Below are 16,760 nucleotides of genomic sequence, written 5' to 3' on the forward strand. Positions count from 1 at the left end.
ACACATCTTAGTCACAGACTTGATACTGACCTTACCGACACGAAAGTCTGTAACAAAATCAAGCGGTATTTCATTTATAAAGTAACCGGAAAATAAAAACGAATACCTCAGCAAAATAGTGGAAATCTTTTCAAAATTATGGACGTGGCTCCTGGGACATGTACATACTAAACATTTGTCCAAAGAACGAATCACTCAACGCAGGTGGCGTCTGTATGTACCCTATGAGAAACTCAAGTCCTTGTCGCTTTCAGAAAAGATCACATGACTCCATATAGCCTGCCTTACCCAGCTTGGAGTTCTTACTATGAACTGGTGTGAGGCATAATTCATTCTCAATACCATGAAATCCTGGTGGTCCTGCCATCTGTTCACTTACTATTTTAAACGACCAGCAGGTAACGTTGAATGCCTGTTATTTGCCCTACCCTCTACATCACAATGAACACCAAGCCTAAACTTTGGAACTTCTGTTTTTTCCATATCTGTTTTCTTTCTTTAAGACTAGATTATGCCTCACAATATAATCATAGATCCTATACTATCTTGCCAAAAAAAGGGTTTTTTTTTTTTGGTGGGATACCATAAAAGCAATTAAATATTGTATGGAAAAATCATCTTTGATAGTGCCCAAAGATACTTTTGGAAAATCTTTAATCTGAGTAAATAGAAGGAACTGGAATGTGTTCACCAAGAGAAAGAAAAATTATTTATTTGTAAGGTAGACTATTGAGCAATTAATCTTTTTATGTTTTCAGAATTCAGCTGTGGAAGTGGTTTTGTCAAAACAACTTTCTCTGGATATTCAAGAAAGCATGAAAAACACTGAAGATGAGCAGAAAGTCAATGAGCTGCAAAATCAACCTTTAGAATTAGATGTTATGTTAAGAAATGAACAATTAAAAGAGATAGAGGTATGGGAACAAGAAAAACACTGACAACATGATTGCATCATTTATCCAGTGCAATACAATATATTTTAATTACCAGAAACTTGCTTGCACAAAATGAAAAGTCTTATTTAACCTTTGCCTGATGATCAATTTGGTAACTATATAATTATGTACTAATCAGTAAGTTGTATAAATCTTTCCATTTAAAAAGTGGAAGAGTTTAATGAACATTAGTCTTTTTCATGAAGTTCCTAAAAACTTACTTATTCAGTAACAAAACTTGGAAATTCCGACTTATTCCTTTTCCTAGTCAGATGTATTCAGATTCTGACAAATTTATTTTTCCTAATTATCAACATTATGGGGTACTCCTTTGTTTTTAAGCTGTGCTTACAGCGATGCTTATATATTTATGTATTTATAGCTATATAATCTAGAAGTCCAATACATGTCCATGTCTTTCAAAAAATGACCCCTGCAATTCTAGTTGAGTTTATATAACTGTAAACATAGTTTAAAACGGGAAAGAGGGGTGATGTATATGAATAATAAAAATAAGATATATATAAAGGATGTATATAAATGGAGTGTATCTAAATCTAGGACAACATAAAAAAAATAAGGTAAATCTTCCTTTAGACATTGCAGAACCTTTTAAAACAATAGGGTAAGCTAGTTGCTATTAAATGCTAGACCAACTGTGAGTTTCAGTCTAGATTTTAACATGATTCTTGTATGAAAAAAAGCTTTTAAATGTCAGCATCTTAGTTTTTCTGTGTGCAAATGAAATATTTAAAACCTATTTTGGGGATAGAATGTGTTATTGAAAAGAAAAAAATTAATGAGTAATGAGTGAGTCTATATTTACTGATTTCCTTGACTTGTTTTTAGGAATTATATGCCCAGTTGGAAGCAAAGAAAACAGCCATTGAACCACTAGAACAAACTGAGTATCTCCATAAAGCAGAAACAAGTGCCTTGGCTCTTCACGATAGGGGACATTCGGGGCAGCACTTGGACGATCTGCTTCAGGCACTAATTACTTTGAAGAAAAATAAGGAAAGCCAATATTATCTCCTTAATGATTTTCAGGAACACCTTGCTTCAGTTGAATCCTCAGTGAAAGCCTTATTGACGGAAAAGGAAAGTCTTAAAGTGTAAGTATAAGAATTTAGGACTTGCGGGGCGCCTGGGTGGCTCAGTCGGTTGAGCACTCGGCTCTTGGTTTCAGCTCAGGTCATGATCTCAGGGTCCTGGGATCCAGCCCTTGTCACGCTCTGCACTCAGCAGGGAGTCTGCGTCTGCTTCTCCCTCTTTCCCCTGCTCCCCTCCCACCACCGCCCCCCCTTCTCTCTCTCTCAAATAAATAAATCTTAAAAAAAAAAAAAAAAGAATTTAGGACTTGCGTTCTTTTTATTCCAGCATAGGCTGCACTACCATGGACAGGCCCCAAGTTTTAAGAATTTATGCTATGAAATGATATTACGATTTTAATACTACAGTATGAAATTAGTTCCATATAGAAGCCATTGAAGAAAACTGTTGATGTCATGCTATAAATTTTATATTATTTGTATTGATTTTACAATTAAAGTATATTCATTTTACAAATTAATTGATTAAACAATTAATTCACACTCAACTCTACCAAATAGACTTAAATTCTATGGAATTCAGCACTCTTTTTGTCAAGAGTTTATTCTAAACTGGGGGGGTGGAAAGAAATATTCTATGTATGCTGTTGTTTAGTATCAGCATAATTGGTTTAAATAGTTTGCAACAAACTGAATATGTATCTATCCTAATGCTTTCTTTTTACATATATATACATACACACACACACACACACACACACACACACACCCCTTTTGGCTTTGAAAATAATAGCAAATGGTTGGAGATATAATCTTATTGTGTGAACACTTTCCCACTCTTAAAAAGGTTGATTTTATAGTTTTACCATAATGGGGTTTACTTTCAGTGACATCCCTTTGAGGAAACAATTTTATATCCAAACTATTAGCCTGAGGAATATACCCTCTTAGTCATTATTGTTGGTAAAATGATAATGACGTGGTTGGATGTTACGGTAATTTCCCCGTCCCAGACTCAGGTTTGGGCAAGTCCTTCACAGTGCACGTGCTTTTACAGACATTGTTCCCTTCCCTCTTCACTCCTTCCCTGTGGCTCTGCAATATATGATACATATATTGTAGGTGGGCTTTCTGCATTGGTATATGCTAATTGAGAGCCACACTAAACAAGAGTCTGGTTTTTATTTTCAGGACAGAGCAGTCTTAGAGACAACCTAATCTTCTCTTGGGGGAGTTCAAAAAGAATTAATTTCTTTTAATGACCTCTAACCTCATGTTGATCTGTAATAAACATTCACAAGCTCCATTTGTTTTTCTCTTTCTAGGGGGCCTCTGGACAGTGCCACCTATCTGGACAAAATTAAAAAATTCCTGGCATCCGTCGAAAAAGAGAAAGCTTCCTTAAGCAAGATGAAAATCGAATGGGAAAACTTATCTAACTGCCTGACCGACATGGATAAGAAGTTTTTGGAAAGCCAGATCAAGCAGCTCGCACACAGCTGGGAACAGGTGAAACAGCTGGCTCAAAAGAAGTATTCTCAGCAAGCAGTAGAACATGAGGAGTTGACACTTCTCATGAGGAAGATCCAAGACCTGGACATCTCTCTGCAGCAGCAGCGGCAGGCTCTACAGTTAGGGCTCAACTCTCCCGAAGAAGAGGAGGGGAGCGCTCGCGTAGTTGCCATGGCCACCGAACTCGGGACCATCAAGCGTCGATTTTCCGTGGTAAAGGGGCAAGCTGAATTTCAGATGAAGAGGATCTGGGGAGAAAAAGAAAAGAATACTTTGGAAGATGCAATGGATAATTTGCAGAAGCAATTAGAAGCCTTGGAGCCGTTAAACATCCAGGTGGAAAATCAGATCAAGAAGGGTGAAATAAGGAACAAGATGAAAGAGATTACCCTGTGGGTCAAGAACCTGCTGGGTGAACTCACTCCCACCATTTCCCTTCTCCCAGACGACATTCTTTCACAGATCAGAAAATGCAAGGTGACACACGATGGCATCCTGGATAAGCAGCAGGTGGTGGAGTCATTGGTTGAAGAGGTCAAAAATAACATTCCTAACCTTAAGGCAGATGAGAGCAATGATTTAAATCACCTCCTACAGGACTTACAGAGTCAATACCAAATGCTAGTTTTAAAATCGACGGAAAGATCGCAGCAACTAGAATTTAAGTTGGAAGAAAGAAACAGGTTTATTGCAGCCATAGAGAAGGTGCAGCTTTCACTTCAAGAGAATGAAGCACTGATAACTCCCGAGATGAGAGCAGCCTCTACAGAGATGGAACTAGAGCAGGAGCGAGTTGCGTTGACGAGTTCTCAGAAGGAGCTGCTGGAAGCTCAGGGTGTCATCGCAGCCCACCTTCAGGAACAAACAAATGTCTGTAAGGATCTAAGTGTGTTTGAAAGATTATTTCTGGATGACCAACTGAAAAATCTTAAGACGAGAGCCAACAGAACTCAAAGATTCATTCAGAACAAATGTAATGATGTAGAACACAAGATACGTTTTTACAGAGAATTCCATGAAACAGGAGCTGCGCTTCAGAAGGAGGTTGACCACATACAGCGCAGTGACCTGCTACGAAATCAAGAAAGAAATGAAGACGTTAAAGAGGAGCTCTACAGTCTTAAAGACCGAATCACTGGTATTCAGTCTAGTATCCTCCAGGCACTGAAACTCAAAGAAGTGTTTGACTCTGTAGGACTAAACTGGGATTGTTCCCAGCTTGACCAATTACAAATCCTAGTATCTGAAAAAGAAAAGGAACTCGAAGAAAAAATTAGGCAGTTGGACGTATTTATGGCAGAACATGGCAAGTATCAAGCGTCACTAAGTCAATTGAAGGCTATGGATTTGCAAATTAAGAAAAGGGCTGAAGGAGTATTAGGAGTGCCCCATCCATCACCCGAAAGCAGTCTGCTCAGTGCTCACATTTTGGAGTGGAGAATTGAGAAAGCCATGTGCTTGTGTCAAGAGATAATAAAGAAATTAAATGAAAGTAAGGCCTTTGATGACTCCTTCAAAGAGAAAGAAATACTCCGAATAAAGCTGTATGCAGAAGAAAATGACAAGTTACACAAGATTCTCCAAAACGGGGTACTAAAATCCCAACCAAAAGAGATGGATGAAAAGAACCTTCAGGACAAACTGGAAAATTACTTACGTGTTTTGAATCAGATAAAGTCTCAGTTAGAGCAGCCTTTACTTATAAATTTGGACATTGAACATATTCAAAAAGAAAAGGAGAATTGTGAAGCGTTTCACGAGCAAGTTCAGGCGGAAATGGATAGCATGAACGCTGTGACCCTTATGGAGAAGCAAAGAGAAGAAAATTCTTCTGACACTTGTGATATGGGGACGAAATTGCGGGACATCGAAGACCTTCACGCGCAGCTTAATACAAGCATTGATTTGCGCATAGTAAGTTTTTTTCTTAATTTGGTGGTTAATGCATTTCTTTTCATTTCATGGTTTTAGGTTTTCCTCTACTTAGTATGTGGGCTTCTTTGGAAGGTATAGGTCCTACGTGAACATTCCCCATAGAATAGCCATTTTAAAAAACTTGCAGTGGGCCAACTTATGATCCCAACTCATTCTACATCTAAATACAGTGCCTTATAGATGGGAAAGAGGAGTGTGACACCTTTATTTCCCTTGTAGGCTCTGTTGAGCTCAAAGTTTGGTTTTTGTTTGTTTTTTAGAAATAGGCATAATAGAAGAAATAGGGTGTAGTGAAAAGAACAAAAAGTAATAACTCCACATCTGTTGAGAACTTTCAGTGTCGAGGCGCTGTGCTGAATACTTTGTTTTTTTGGTTTTGTTTTTTTTTTTTAAGATTTTATTTATTTATTTGACAGAGAGAGAGAGAGACAGCCAGCGAGAGAGGGAACACAAGCAGGGGGAGTGGGAGAGGAAGAAGCAGGCTCCTAGAGGAGGAGCCCGATGTGGGGCTCGATCCCATAACGCTGGGATCACGCCCTGAGCCGAAGGCAGACGCTTAACGACTGCGCCACCCAGGCGCCCCTAAATACTTTGTTTTTAATCCTCACAGCAGCTCTGTGAAGTGCCTGCTATTCTGAGCCCCATTTTAAAATAAGGAAATTTAAGTTCAGGAACATCAACCATTTTCTCAGCTCTTGCAGCAGTAACAGAACCAGGATTTGCATCAAGATCTGTCTGATTTTAGGGGCACCTGGGTGGCACAGCGGTTAAGCGTCTGCCTTCGGCTCAGGGCGTGATCCCGGCATTGTGGGATCGAGCCCCACATCGGGCTCCTCCGCTATGAGCCTGCTTCTTCCTCTCCCACTCCCCCTGCTTGTGTTCCCTCTCTCGCTGGCTGTCTCTATCTCTGTCAAATAAATAAATAAAATCTTTAAAAAAAAAAAAAAGATCTGTCTGATTTTAGAGCAGGGGTCATCAAATGAAGGCTCATGGGCCAAACCTGCCCGTAGTGCCTGATTTTGTAAATAAAGTTTTATTGGATCACGGCCATGCTCATTTCTTTAGAGAATGTCTATGGCTGTTTTCCTGCTACACCAGCAGGGTTGAGTAGTTGTGATAGCCCAGATGGCGTGCAAAGCCTCAAATACTTAGTCTGACCCTTTCCGAGAAAAGTTTGCTGACCTCTGCTATGGAATGACTCCAACATATTCCCTCCTTTTTCACAATAATAGGGTAGACAGCTTAGGCATTATTGAAACACTTGTACTTAATTTAATGCCTTTCATTGTATTTTCAGAATTGTTGCATTAAATTTATAGAATGGGGGAAATTAACTCCCTTCTTTAATTCAAAGAATTATTAGATAATATTTTTGAAATATTTTGATAGGTTTAAGTGCTATAAATGTAAAGTCATATTATAAACCCTAATATTTTTAAAATTGGTACTTAACAAGTTCTTTAAATTGGTGCTTAACAAATGTTGAGTAAATTCAGTACTTTACTTGATTTTAATATCGTTTCCAGAAACAATGACATAAATCTCCAAAATAATAGGATTAGAGCTGGACTGGAAGGGACCTTTAAAGTTATTTATTTTGACTCTTTGTTATTTCAGTAAGAAGACTAAGGTCTGGAGACATTAGGTAATGTGCTCGAAACTGAAGTTAGTGGCAGAACCATTTATTTAAAAACATAGAATGGGTGGGGCACCTGGGTGGCTTAGTCAGTTAAGCATCTGACTCTTGATCTTAGCTCAGGTCTTGATCTAAAGATCATGAGTTTGAGTTCCATGTTGGGTGCAGAGATTACTTAAAATAAATAAAGTTAAAAAAAATTAAAACACAAGAAATCTGGGGATTTTTTTGGTATGTGTTTTCTTTTAATTCCCCCCTCCCACCAAGCATCCATTAAAGTTATATACATTAAATATATTCAGTTGTTTTATTTAATTCATAATGTAATATAAGAGCTCTAGAACAGGGATATATATCATCAGACATGATTCATAAGATGTATTTTTGAATTTTGAGTAGATTTCTTAGCAAATCTGGAAATCATTTTTCTTTATGCAAACAAAAAGTTATTTGTCTTTAAATACTAGTATAATATTGTCCAACTAAAAGTAGGAGATTCTAACCCTTATAAAACCCAGACATATTATGAATGTACTACAAAAATTCAAGAATGATAAAAATCCCCGAAGTTTGACAGCTTTGTCACAACATTTAATCTCCTATTCACCAGGATGTTTTGAATGATGCTTATGAAAGTATGACACGCTATAATGAGGCAGTCACCAGGGCGATGGGAATCTTTACTGCCCGTGAAGCCATTGTTGCCTCCCATAAAATAGACCTTGATAACCCAGAAGGACCACTGGAGACGCCTGGCTGGAAACAAGAGGAGTTGCAATCCACAATAGCAGATATCCAGGACCTCACTGAGAAACTGGGGACTATCTCCAGCCCTGAAGCCAAACAACAACTCCAGTGTACTCTACAGGAATTGGTTTCTAAGGATTCAGCCATTAGGGGGGCAGCCAAAGTAAAGGAAAGTGAAATAGAAAGGTGGGTACCTCTTTCTAAAGGTAAGGCTTTCAAAACAAAATTAAGATTTATTTTTCTTTATAATTAACATGTACACATTAGAAATAATTTGGAAAATATGGAAAAATTTTTAAATTATCTGTGGAAAATTGTAGCAAATATTTTACTGTATTTTTACTTTTATTCTTATTTAATATTGAGTACATACAACAGAATGTTTATAAAATTGTGCATATGATGTAAAGAATAATGATAAAACAAACAGCTTTGTACCCAAAAGTTCAAAGGTAAACATCATGACTTTTGAATTCTCTTGTGTGGTCCTTTTCCTCTTCTCAGAATTAACCACTATGTCCAATTTTTTATTTACCATTTTCTTCCTTTTTAAAATATTTTTACTATGTGTTTCTGCTCCATTTTCATGTATGTGTATTCTTCTGTCACTTCATTTTTTCAAATTCATCATTGTGATGCTGAAGTTTATTCATGTTCTTGTCTATAGCAAAATTCGGTCAGCCAGCTATTGATAGACATTTGGGTTTTTCTAGTCTACATTTACAAGCAGTGACAATAGGAAACTTTTTAAATTCAAGAGCTTCCCCGGAATATATATCAAGGATTGTGATTATTGGGTCAAAGGTATGCACATCTTACATTTTACATTCTAAATGATTTTACTTATGTCTACTCAGACTAGTGTTCCAAGAACATTCTATGTTCCAACTCTTTCATATCCTCACCAATACCTGATGTTGGGAAATTTAATTTTCTTTTTTAAAGATTTTTATTTATTTGAGAGCGAGAGAGCACGAGTGACAAGTAGACTCCCTGCTGAGCTTGGAGCCTGACACGAGGCTCCATCCCAGGACCCCAAGATCATGACCTGAGCTGAAGTCAGATACTTAACTAACTGAGCCACCCAGGTGCCCCAAAGGAGATTTAATTTTTGCCAGTCTGATGGAAGAGAAGTGATATTTCATTGTGATTCTAATCTGCATCTCTATTATTATTGATATGTTTGAGCCTCTTTTTTATTTCTTGGTCTTTCATGTTTCATCTTCTGAAAAATGCCTGTTCAAGCCATTGCCCAATTTTTATTGGGTTGCTTGTCTTTTTTTATTGACTTGTAGAGATTTATGCTGTATTTTGGAAGCTGGTCTTTTGCTATGTATGTTACAAATACCTTTATGGAGATGGTTTCCTATTAAATAGCTATCCTGGGTTGAGTGTTTATCCTCTGGTGCCCAGTATTCCAGGAAGAGGTTAATAAAACTGAAACTCAGCAAATGCCCTCAAAGTGAAAAACTGTCCTTAGAGCTCATCTTATTTCTATTTCCACTTTCATATAGTTTCGGGCCTCTGAATACTCCTTAATTCCTTTCCAGTTTATTATTATATTTTAATAATTTTTAAAAAATATATTTGTTACTGGGTTTTTTATTGTTTTCAGTGAGGGATTTAGACTTTATCAATTTTATACATATAATCTTATTCATAGTGTTTTTTAATATAGCACAGCATTATTCTCTATGAAAATATGCTGCTGCTTTTCCTTATAACATGTGCTCTTTTTCTTATTGTAACAAAACTTCATAAAAGTAATTGTATTTGCTATAAAATATTTTATAAAATGGATTGTTGTAATTTACTTAACCATATTTTTTGTTATATATAAAAGTATATTCCAATATTTGCCATTTTAATTAATAGTTTAATAAGAAAAAAGATTTTACTGTGCAAAAGGTTTTATCAGGTTTAGGATAAATCCCTACTTTGAGGATTAATTCCTCAGGATGAATTGTGGAAGTTGAATTAATGGTTCAAAAGATAGGAGCATTTTTAAGGCTAAGTGGTTTGTACTTCAGAATTTCAATGAAGAATTCATACTTCATTAGTAGTTTTAAAGAATGCAGTTTTACAGTTTAGGTGGTTTTTTTTTTTTTTAAGATTTTTAAAATTTATTTGAGAGAGAGAGAGAGCACAAGCAGGGGGAAGGGCAGAGGGAGAAGGAGAAGCAGACTCTCCACGGAGCAGGGAACCCCACACAGGGCTGGATATCAAGATCCTGGGATCTTGACCTGAGCCGGTGGCAGACGCTTAACCGACTGAGCCACCCATGCACCCCTGCAGTTTAGGTGTTTTGAGAAAGGCTTATCTGCCTGTTAAGTTTGCATTAAAAGTCTTATGCAGGTCCCTGTGAGGAGGAGATAGTCAATAAAAATTTGGTGAAAAATATTGAATAGCAAAAAGAGAATTACATTCTGCTTTTTATTAAGTGTTCAGAATTCATTCTGGGAAGTCCAGAATTTATTGCACTAAATAAAATTTAATATCACTTTTTCCCCCTAATTATGCTTCATAGGTGTCTTGAGAATTACAAATGCTATAGAAAAATGAAAGAGAAAGTTTGCGCTAACCTCAGCCAAATGGAGGCAGTTCTTGGGCAGTCCATGTTCCCGTTGCCGGCATCTTACAAAGAAGCTTTAGAGCGCTTGGAACAGAGCAAGGTAACAGTATTTGCAGATCTCCAGTGAGACTGTATGCAGAAAATTGGCAGAAAGAGCAGGTGGCGGCAGCCGGGAATGTGGCTCTGTTGTGTCCCACAGAGATCTTCAACCTGAGCTGTACACTCAAGAAAATACCCCAAACCAAACACCAGGGGAAGACATGAAACAGTGGCTCCGAGAGAGTCCATCAGTTGGGTTCATGGGACTGTAGCAAACCAGCAACTAACTGTTCACGGTTATCACCCTTTTTCTTTTTTTTTAAAGATTGATTGATTGATTTGAGAGAGAGAGAGTGTGAGAGCATGTGTGAGCAGGTGGGAGGGGAGGCAGAGGGAGAGACTCTCAAGCAGACTCCTGCTGAGTAGGGAGCCCACGGTGGGGATCGATCTCACAACCCTGATATCATGACCTGAGGGGAAATCAAGAGTGGGGTGCTCAACCAGCTGAGCCCCTCACGCGCCCCAGTGATCATTCTTTCTAAAGCTTCACCTTTCATGTGATTTTGTGGGATGTTGCTGGATCAATGACGGAGAATTAAATGCAACTATCATAAGTCCAAACTCTAGGTACTTCTTATTCTTCTTATGTAATTTTTATATTTGCTTATTTTCGTCTGTTAGAATCTATGGTTTTATGTTATTAGGGTTTCAGTGAAAACATTCTAAATTATCTGTGCTTAACACCTGTCCCCAAGCAAACAAAAACAAAAACCCTAAATAATGTGTTGGTGGTTGATAAGTATAGTGCAAATTAACAATCTGGTAAAATAATGAGACTTCTATTAAAATAACAATGTGCTTTTGGGATGTTTATGGTTCAAAACACTTCCTTACTTGGAAGAATTGGTTTATGGGTCATTTTTGTCACCATAGTGCCAAATTCATGGGCAACACAATAATACACAGGTAATTCTAATCTGTCTCAAATTGACTTCCAAAAGGGCTAAAAAACAGATTATGTACTACTTATGGATGATTTTTTTTTTAAGATTTCATTTATTTGACAGAGACACAGCGAGAGAGGGAACACAAGCAGGGGGAGCGGGAGAGGGAGAAGCAGGCTTCCCGCTGAGCAGGGAGCCCGATGCAGGGCTCGATCCCAGGACCCCCGGGATCATGACCTGAGCTGAAGGCAGACGCTTAACGACTGAGCCACTCAGGCGCCCCTACTTATGGATGATTTAAAATCATCAGTAGTTCAAGATTTTAAAAAGTTTATAAGTCTCAGAAAAATTAATAGACATTATATTCCTCCTATTCCTTTTCTAAGGCTTTGGGGTCAAATCTTCTGTCAACCAAAGAAGAGTTAATGAAACTACGTCAGGTCCTCAGGCATCTGAGACCCGCGTGCACAGAGAGTGATGACACCTGTTTGCTCAGAACCACGGCAGCTCTGTGGGACAAATGGTTGAGTTTGCTGGAGGCTGCTAAAGAATGGGAGATATGGTGTGAGGAACTGAAGTGGGAGTGGAAATTTGTCAGTGAAGAAGTAAGTGCTTCGTTTCAACAATCAAGCCAGTTTCCTAGCAAATGCCATTTAAATTGTTTATTATTTTCATTTAGTTTTTATATAAAACAAATCCTCAACAGGTACCGTTTGTTTATATCGTGTATGCATAACACATACATGTTTATAGGTCCTAGTAAAATAATCTCCAGGAAATGACTCAAATTCTTTCTTAATAGTGCCGTGTTTTTGGTATCAGGCAATACCTATAAATACTTAGAAATAAGTACTTGCTCATTTGGGCTTTAAAATCTTTATTGTGCATCCAGGTTAACCCCTCTTAAAATGACTGTCTCTACATAACACTAAAGGTTAGAATTAAGTAATATTCATAATGACCAGCTAATTTTGAAGTTAACTACAATGGTTAACTGTGGAAATTAACTCCAATTAATTGTTAACTATGGACTTAGAAATATGTATGTTGCTCTTTCTGAAAACTCTCTTTAAGAAAGCCTCCTTAATATATATCAATCACAGATGTTAATTTAAGCTTGATTCCGGATTTAAGCTATCACATATATTTAGAAAGAAATTTTAAAATAGTATAAAATTACCTTAGGGTATCCATTAATCTTTCCAAAGGATCAGGTATAAATGAAGTACACATCAGAGCATAAAATGAAAACCCTTCTCTCTTATTCATGTCAAAATTCCTGCTAAATTTACTAAAGAGAGAAATACAATGAATCAATACTTGATTGGTGGTAGGTCACACTTTGGGATGTAAATGTTTAGCACTAGCATATTTTTCTGCTTAAAACTTGGTGTTCTGGTTTTTTGCCCCGTTGCATCCCAGAGAGTAGGATGAGTCACCAACAGCTCTACTGGAGCCGTCAGAGAAAATTTGGCCAGGGTTCTCGTTCTTGCCATGTCTGCTCAAACTGGCATGGTCTGATCTGGAAATAACGGCTTCAGTGTGTGCCTACAGTGTTTCCATCAGTACTGGGAGGATACAGACTTCATTAAGTTGGATGAAGTGAACTTCCTTGAATGGGTCATCCAAGATACCCACCTTACTGCAGATACCCAAGATACCTACCTTAATGCCAGCTCTTTGTCCATAAAATAAAAATACTTCAATTTAAGAAAAGCGACTTGGTATTCTTGAAATGAATATTATTTTGGTAGTGCTAGTAGGGTTTGATTGGTAAATAGACTCTTGAATGTTAAAACGAAGAAACTTTGTAAGTTACTGCTGCTCGCCCCCTTCTTTCCCATTCATACTGGCACAGTTTTTTGAGTTCCTGCAGTAGGCTGTGTGCTGTCCTAAGAAGGCAGTTCACACGTGATGCCACCAAATCCTTGCTGCATTGGCCTCAGGAGTTAAATATTATGACCATTTTATTGATGGGGATACTGAGGCACTGAGAGATTTCTGCTGGCACAAGACCTCCCAGCTAGTGATTGAGCAGGGGCTGTGGACTGGGGCCACATCTGTTTTGCTCACTGCTGTAACTTTAGAATCTGCCCGGGGCCTTGCGCTTAGTGGGCAGTTAGTGAATATTTCCTGAAGGATGGCTCTTCTTGAAACCCAGGTCTAGGCTAATTCTAATTCATTTTGTTCTATTGTTCTACATTGTCTCTCTATTGCTATATACCTATTTGCAATTATATTTGATTAATTCAGGCCCCATTCATTTCGAACTTTGTAATTATTCATAGAAGCATTTGACAATATCTGGTGGCAGAGTGTGTTTTTCAAAGAGTAGCACAAACAAGATATGTGCTTGTGTAATAACAGTAACAACAACTATAACACTTAGTGGGCGGGTATGGAGCGTGTGTTAGGCAGAGTCCTAAGCACTTTATATGTATCATTTATCCTCACAAGAGTCCTCTGAGCTGGATATTTTTATTTTATCCTCCTTTAGTAGATGAGGAAAGTGAGACAGTGAGATTGGGTAGCTTGCCCAAATCTACAAGCGAGTGGTAGAGGAGGAGTCAAATTTACGCTCCGGTGTTTTTCATGACAAAACTATCAACTTAAATGATATTTACACACACCAAATTGATGTAGGATTTAAAATAGCTTGTATCCATTTAATAAAAATAATATCATCTAAACACCTGTACATGCAAGATCCTGTTAGCATGGTTGGTGCTTTTGTATGTGACAGAATGAATTTCTCTTTTAAAGCTGTGGATAGTAATAGAATAATCCAATATCTTTATGAGATAAAGGTTTTGTGTAAGTAGATTTTCAGAAACGTAAATGTGTTTAAATTTGTAACTTAAAATATCAATTGAAATTTTGATTTGCCTGTTTTCCCCCCTAAAATTTTACCTTCCTGTTTTCTTAAACAGAATCTGCTTGACTTAATTATTCATCTCTGGTTAGTCAGAGTCCTCATTTTGTTTTCACTGGTCATAATGTGTGGGAATAAAGTCATGCTTTCAAAGATAATTGGAGGTATAAGGCTGGCTTCTTCCCCGTGTACTGAAGTCCAAAGGACTTTTCCTAGTTCCTAATTCTGCTCCTTATGGGTTTTTAGTCTCCTTCACTCTGTTTACTTATGGTGCAACTATGGCTCCTTCTCCCTTCCTAGACTATATAATTGACTGTGAACTTAAAAGTTTTATAACCATATTATTAGAATTCTGTGTCCAAGGGAAATCATTCAGGGGCTGCAGAGCCTCTTCTAGATGGAAGAGTGAAGGCATAATTTTTGTAGCAACTATTTGACTGATTTGGGAGCTGTCTTCATCCTTTTTAGCATAAAGTTTGTTGAGTTTTGATGAACACAGTCACATGATCACCAATGACTCTCAATGAAGATTTAGAACATTTTCATCACCCCAGAAAGTTCTCTTGTGCCCCTCTGTAATCAGCCCCTTCTGTCACCTCTGGCCCCTGGCAACCATTAATCTGTCTTGCTATTTCCAGAATGTCATACAAATGGACTGGAATAGTTTGTGCCTTTTGAGTTTGGCATCTTTTCACTAAGCGTTATGCGTGGAGATGCATACATATTGCTGCTTGTATCCGTAGTTCATTTCTTTTAATTCCTGAGTCATATTGGATTGGGTTTGGTTATCTCTCACAAGTGAATTATTTGTCTGGCTTTTGAGTTAAATTGTCCCAATAAAAATTATTCCCCTGTCCCTCCTTGTGTTCCCCTCCTTAATCACTTACCAACTTACACCAGACAGCAGAGCCTGAGATGGGGCTTGTGGGCAGGTGGTTTTATTTTGGAAAGTGATCTCAGGGAACAGGGGCAGGGGACGAGGAGAACAACCTTTCGTTGCTTTACTCTTATTGGGTCACGGTTGCTGTGGTGGCTTTTTCATGGTTATCACTGGCATGGAAGCACCAAGAGAGGCTCCATTAAGTTCTGGGTTACCGACCTACTTCTTTCAATCCTGGTGTATATTAGAAACCCTCGGTGCACAATGATCTCTGACAATACAGCAGTGCCTTTCTTTGCTTGCTGGTTCTTTGCCAGGGAGGTTGCAAAGCAACCTGGTGGAACCCTTTTATCTCATCCCCGGTGGAAGTGGAGCTGCCTGCCTAAGAACTAGCACTTCTAGTCCAACCCATTTTAGGTTGCGGTGATGGAAAGCATACACTCCGTAACTAGCTCTTTTGGAGAGGGGCCGTCTATATCTATACCTGTGTATTCTAGTGACCGGGGACTCCACTGGATCATATGGCCCAAGGGGCAGGGCAGCTTATACCATTGCCTGACCCTGCTGCAGACTCCGTCAGCATCGGCAGCATTCTGATAAAGGGATCCGAGCAATACTCTCAAGGATAACGTGTACCGCCTCCAGAATCCCGGTAGACACATCCAGTGCTCAGCCTCTTTCTTAATGATAGAGGTATAGGACTGAATAACTTGATCTTTACATTATAGAATTCTGGCATGCCCTAGACCCCTGGGCTCCTGGAAACTGAATTTATGCTGGAATTCCTAAATTTTCTTAGGTCTTATTTTCTACCCTTCGGCATCGAGGTTTTCATTGATCATTTCAGTTAGCATTGAATGGATGTAGTTGACCGGTGTGATATTCTTTATGTCAAGATTGCAAGACGCCTGACTCAGTTTGAACGTGAGAGCAGGAGAGTGGACAGTGCTCGGGCAGAATGTGGTCAGTGTGGGGGGCAGCTAAGATGAGGTGCATTAGAGGGATCTGACTTTCTGTGTCTCCACTCTGGGGTCAAGGGTGCTAGAGCTCCATTTTGCAGATACGCGATGTTATGTATTTCTGGGTTCTGTACATCACCGTGTGACAAACACATGATTAGTTAGGACTGCTTTCCCTTTGGTGTGGGTGTCAGGGTAACCAGGAAGTACTGGACTTACTTGTTTGAGGGTAGAGGAATAGGGTGTGAAAGAAAAGACATCTGTAGAAAGATTAGCCAGCAGTTGCCCAGCCTCGTCCACAGTGGTTGCAGTTTGGGGGAGCTCATTCTAATGGCTTATAGGTACCTCAGGAGAAATAACTGCTTCCTCAACTGAAATCTGAAGGCGAGAGAAATTATTTATGAAAATATTCAGCAGTGTTTCCTTCAGCTCACGACAGCAGTGTTTTAATTGCATATCTGCATGATGAATAGCTGGGAACTCTGGGATTCCGAGAGTGGAGGGATAAGATTCCCAGTTAGAGGAAGGCCGCTGCTACTTGGAGCGAGGGTATGGTATTAGGAACCCTTTGAAGAGCCAGTGTACAAAAATTACTATTGCCAAGGTATGTTTCAGCTCCTGAAATGGTCAGAGTACATTTTAGTTATTTTGGTTCTCTTTTTTTGTTCATTGAATTA

The 16,760-nt window shown here is 38.5% G+C and overlaps 1 protein-coding gene and 1 pseudogene across 4 annotated transcripts in view; both read left to right on the forward strand.

The window, feature by feature from the left end:
* The window catches only part of SYNE2 (spectrin repeat containing nuclear envelope protein 2), a 307,352-nt gene that overhangs the window by 161,931 nt on the left and 128,661 nt on the right, over positions 1-16,760 (forward strand). For all 4 annotated transcript variants that reach the window (XM_045810585.2, XM_045810589.2, XM_045810586.2 and 1 more), the window contains 6 exons: positions 759-914; positions 1,785-2,050; positions 3,313-5,413; positions 7,681-8,003; positions 10,345-10,489; positions 11,759-11,977. In XM_045810585.2, the coding sequence (XP_045666541.2) occupies positions 759-914; positions 1,785-2,050; positions 3,313-5,413; positions 7,681-8,003; positions 10,345-10,489; positions 11,759-11,977 (3,210 nt within the window). The remainder of the gene's footprint in view (positions 1-758; positions 915-1,784; positions 2,051-3,312; positions 5,414-7,680; positions 8,004-10,344; positions 10,490-11,758; positions 11,978-16,760) is intronic.
* Positions 11,984-16,751, forward strand: LOC123800744 (small ribosomal subunit protein uS14 pseudogene; annotated as a pseudogene).

Source organism: Ursus americanus, chromosome 26 (genome assembly GCF_024610735.1).
Source record: "Ursus americanus isolate L20-20 chromosome 26, mUrsAme1.1.p, whole genome shotgun sequence".
Classification (NCBI taxonomy): domain Eukaryota; kingdom Metazoa; phylum Chordata; class Mammalia; order Carnivora; family Ursidae; genus Ursus; species Ursus americanus.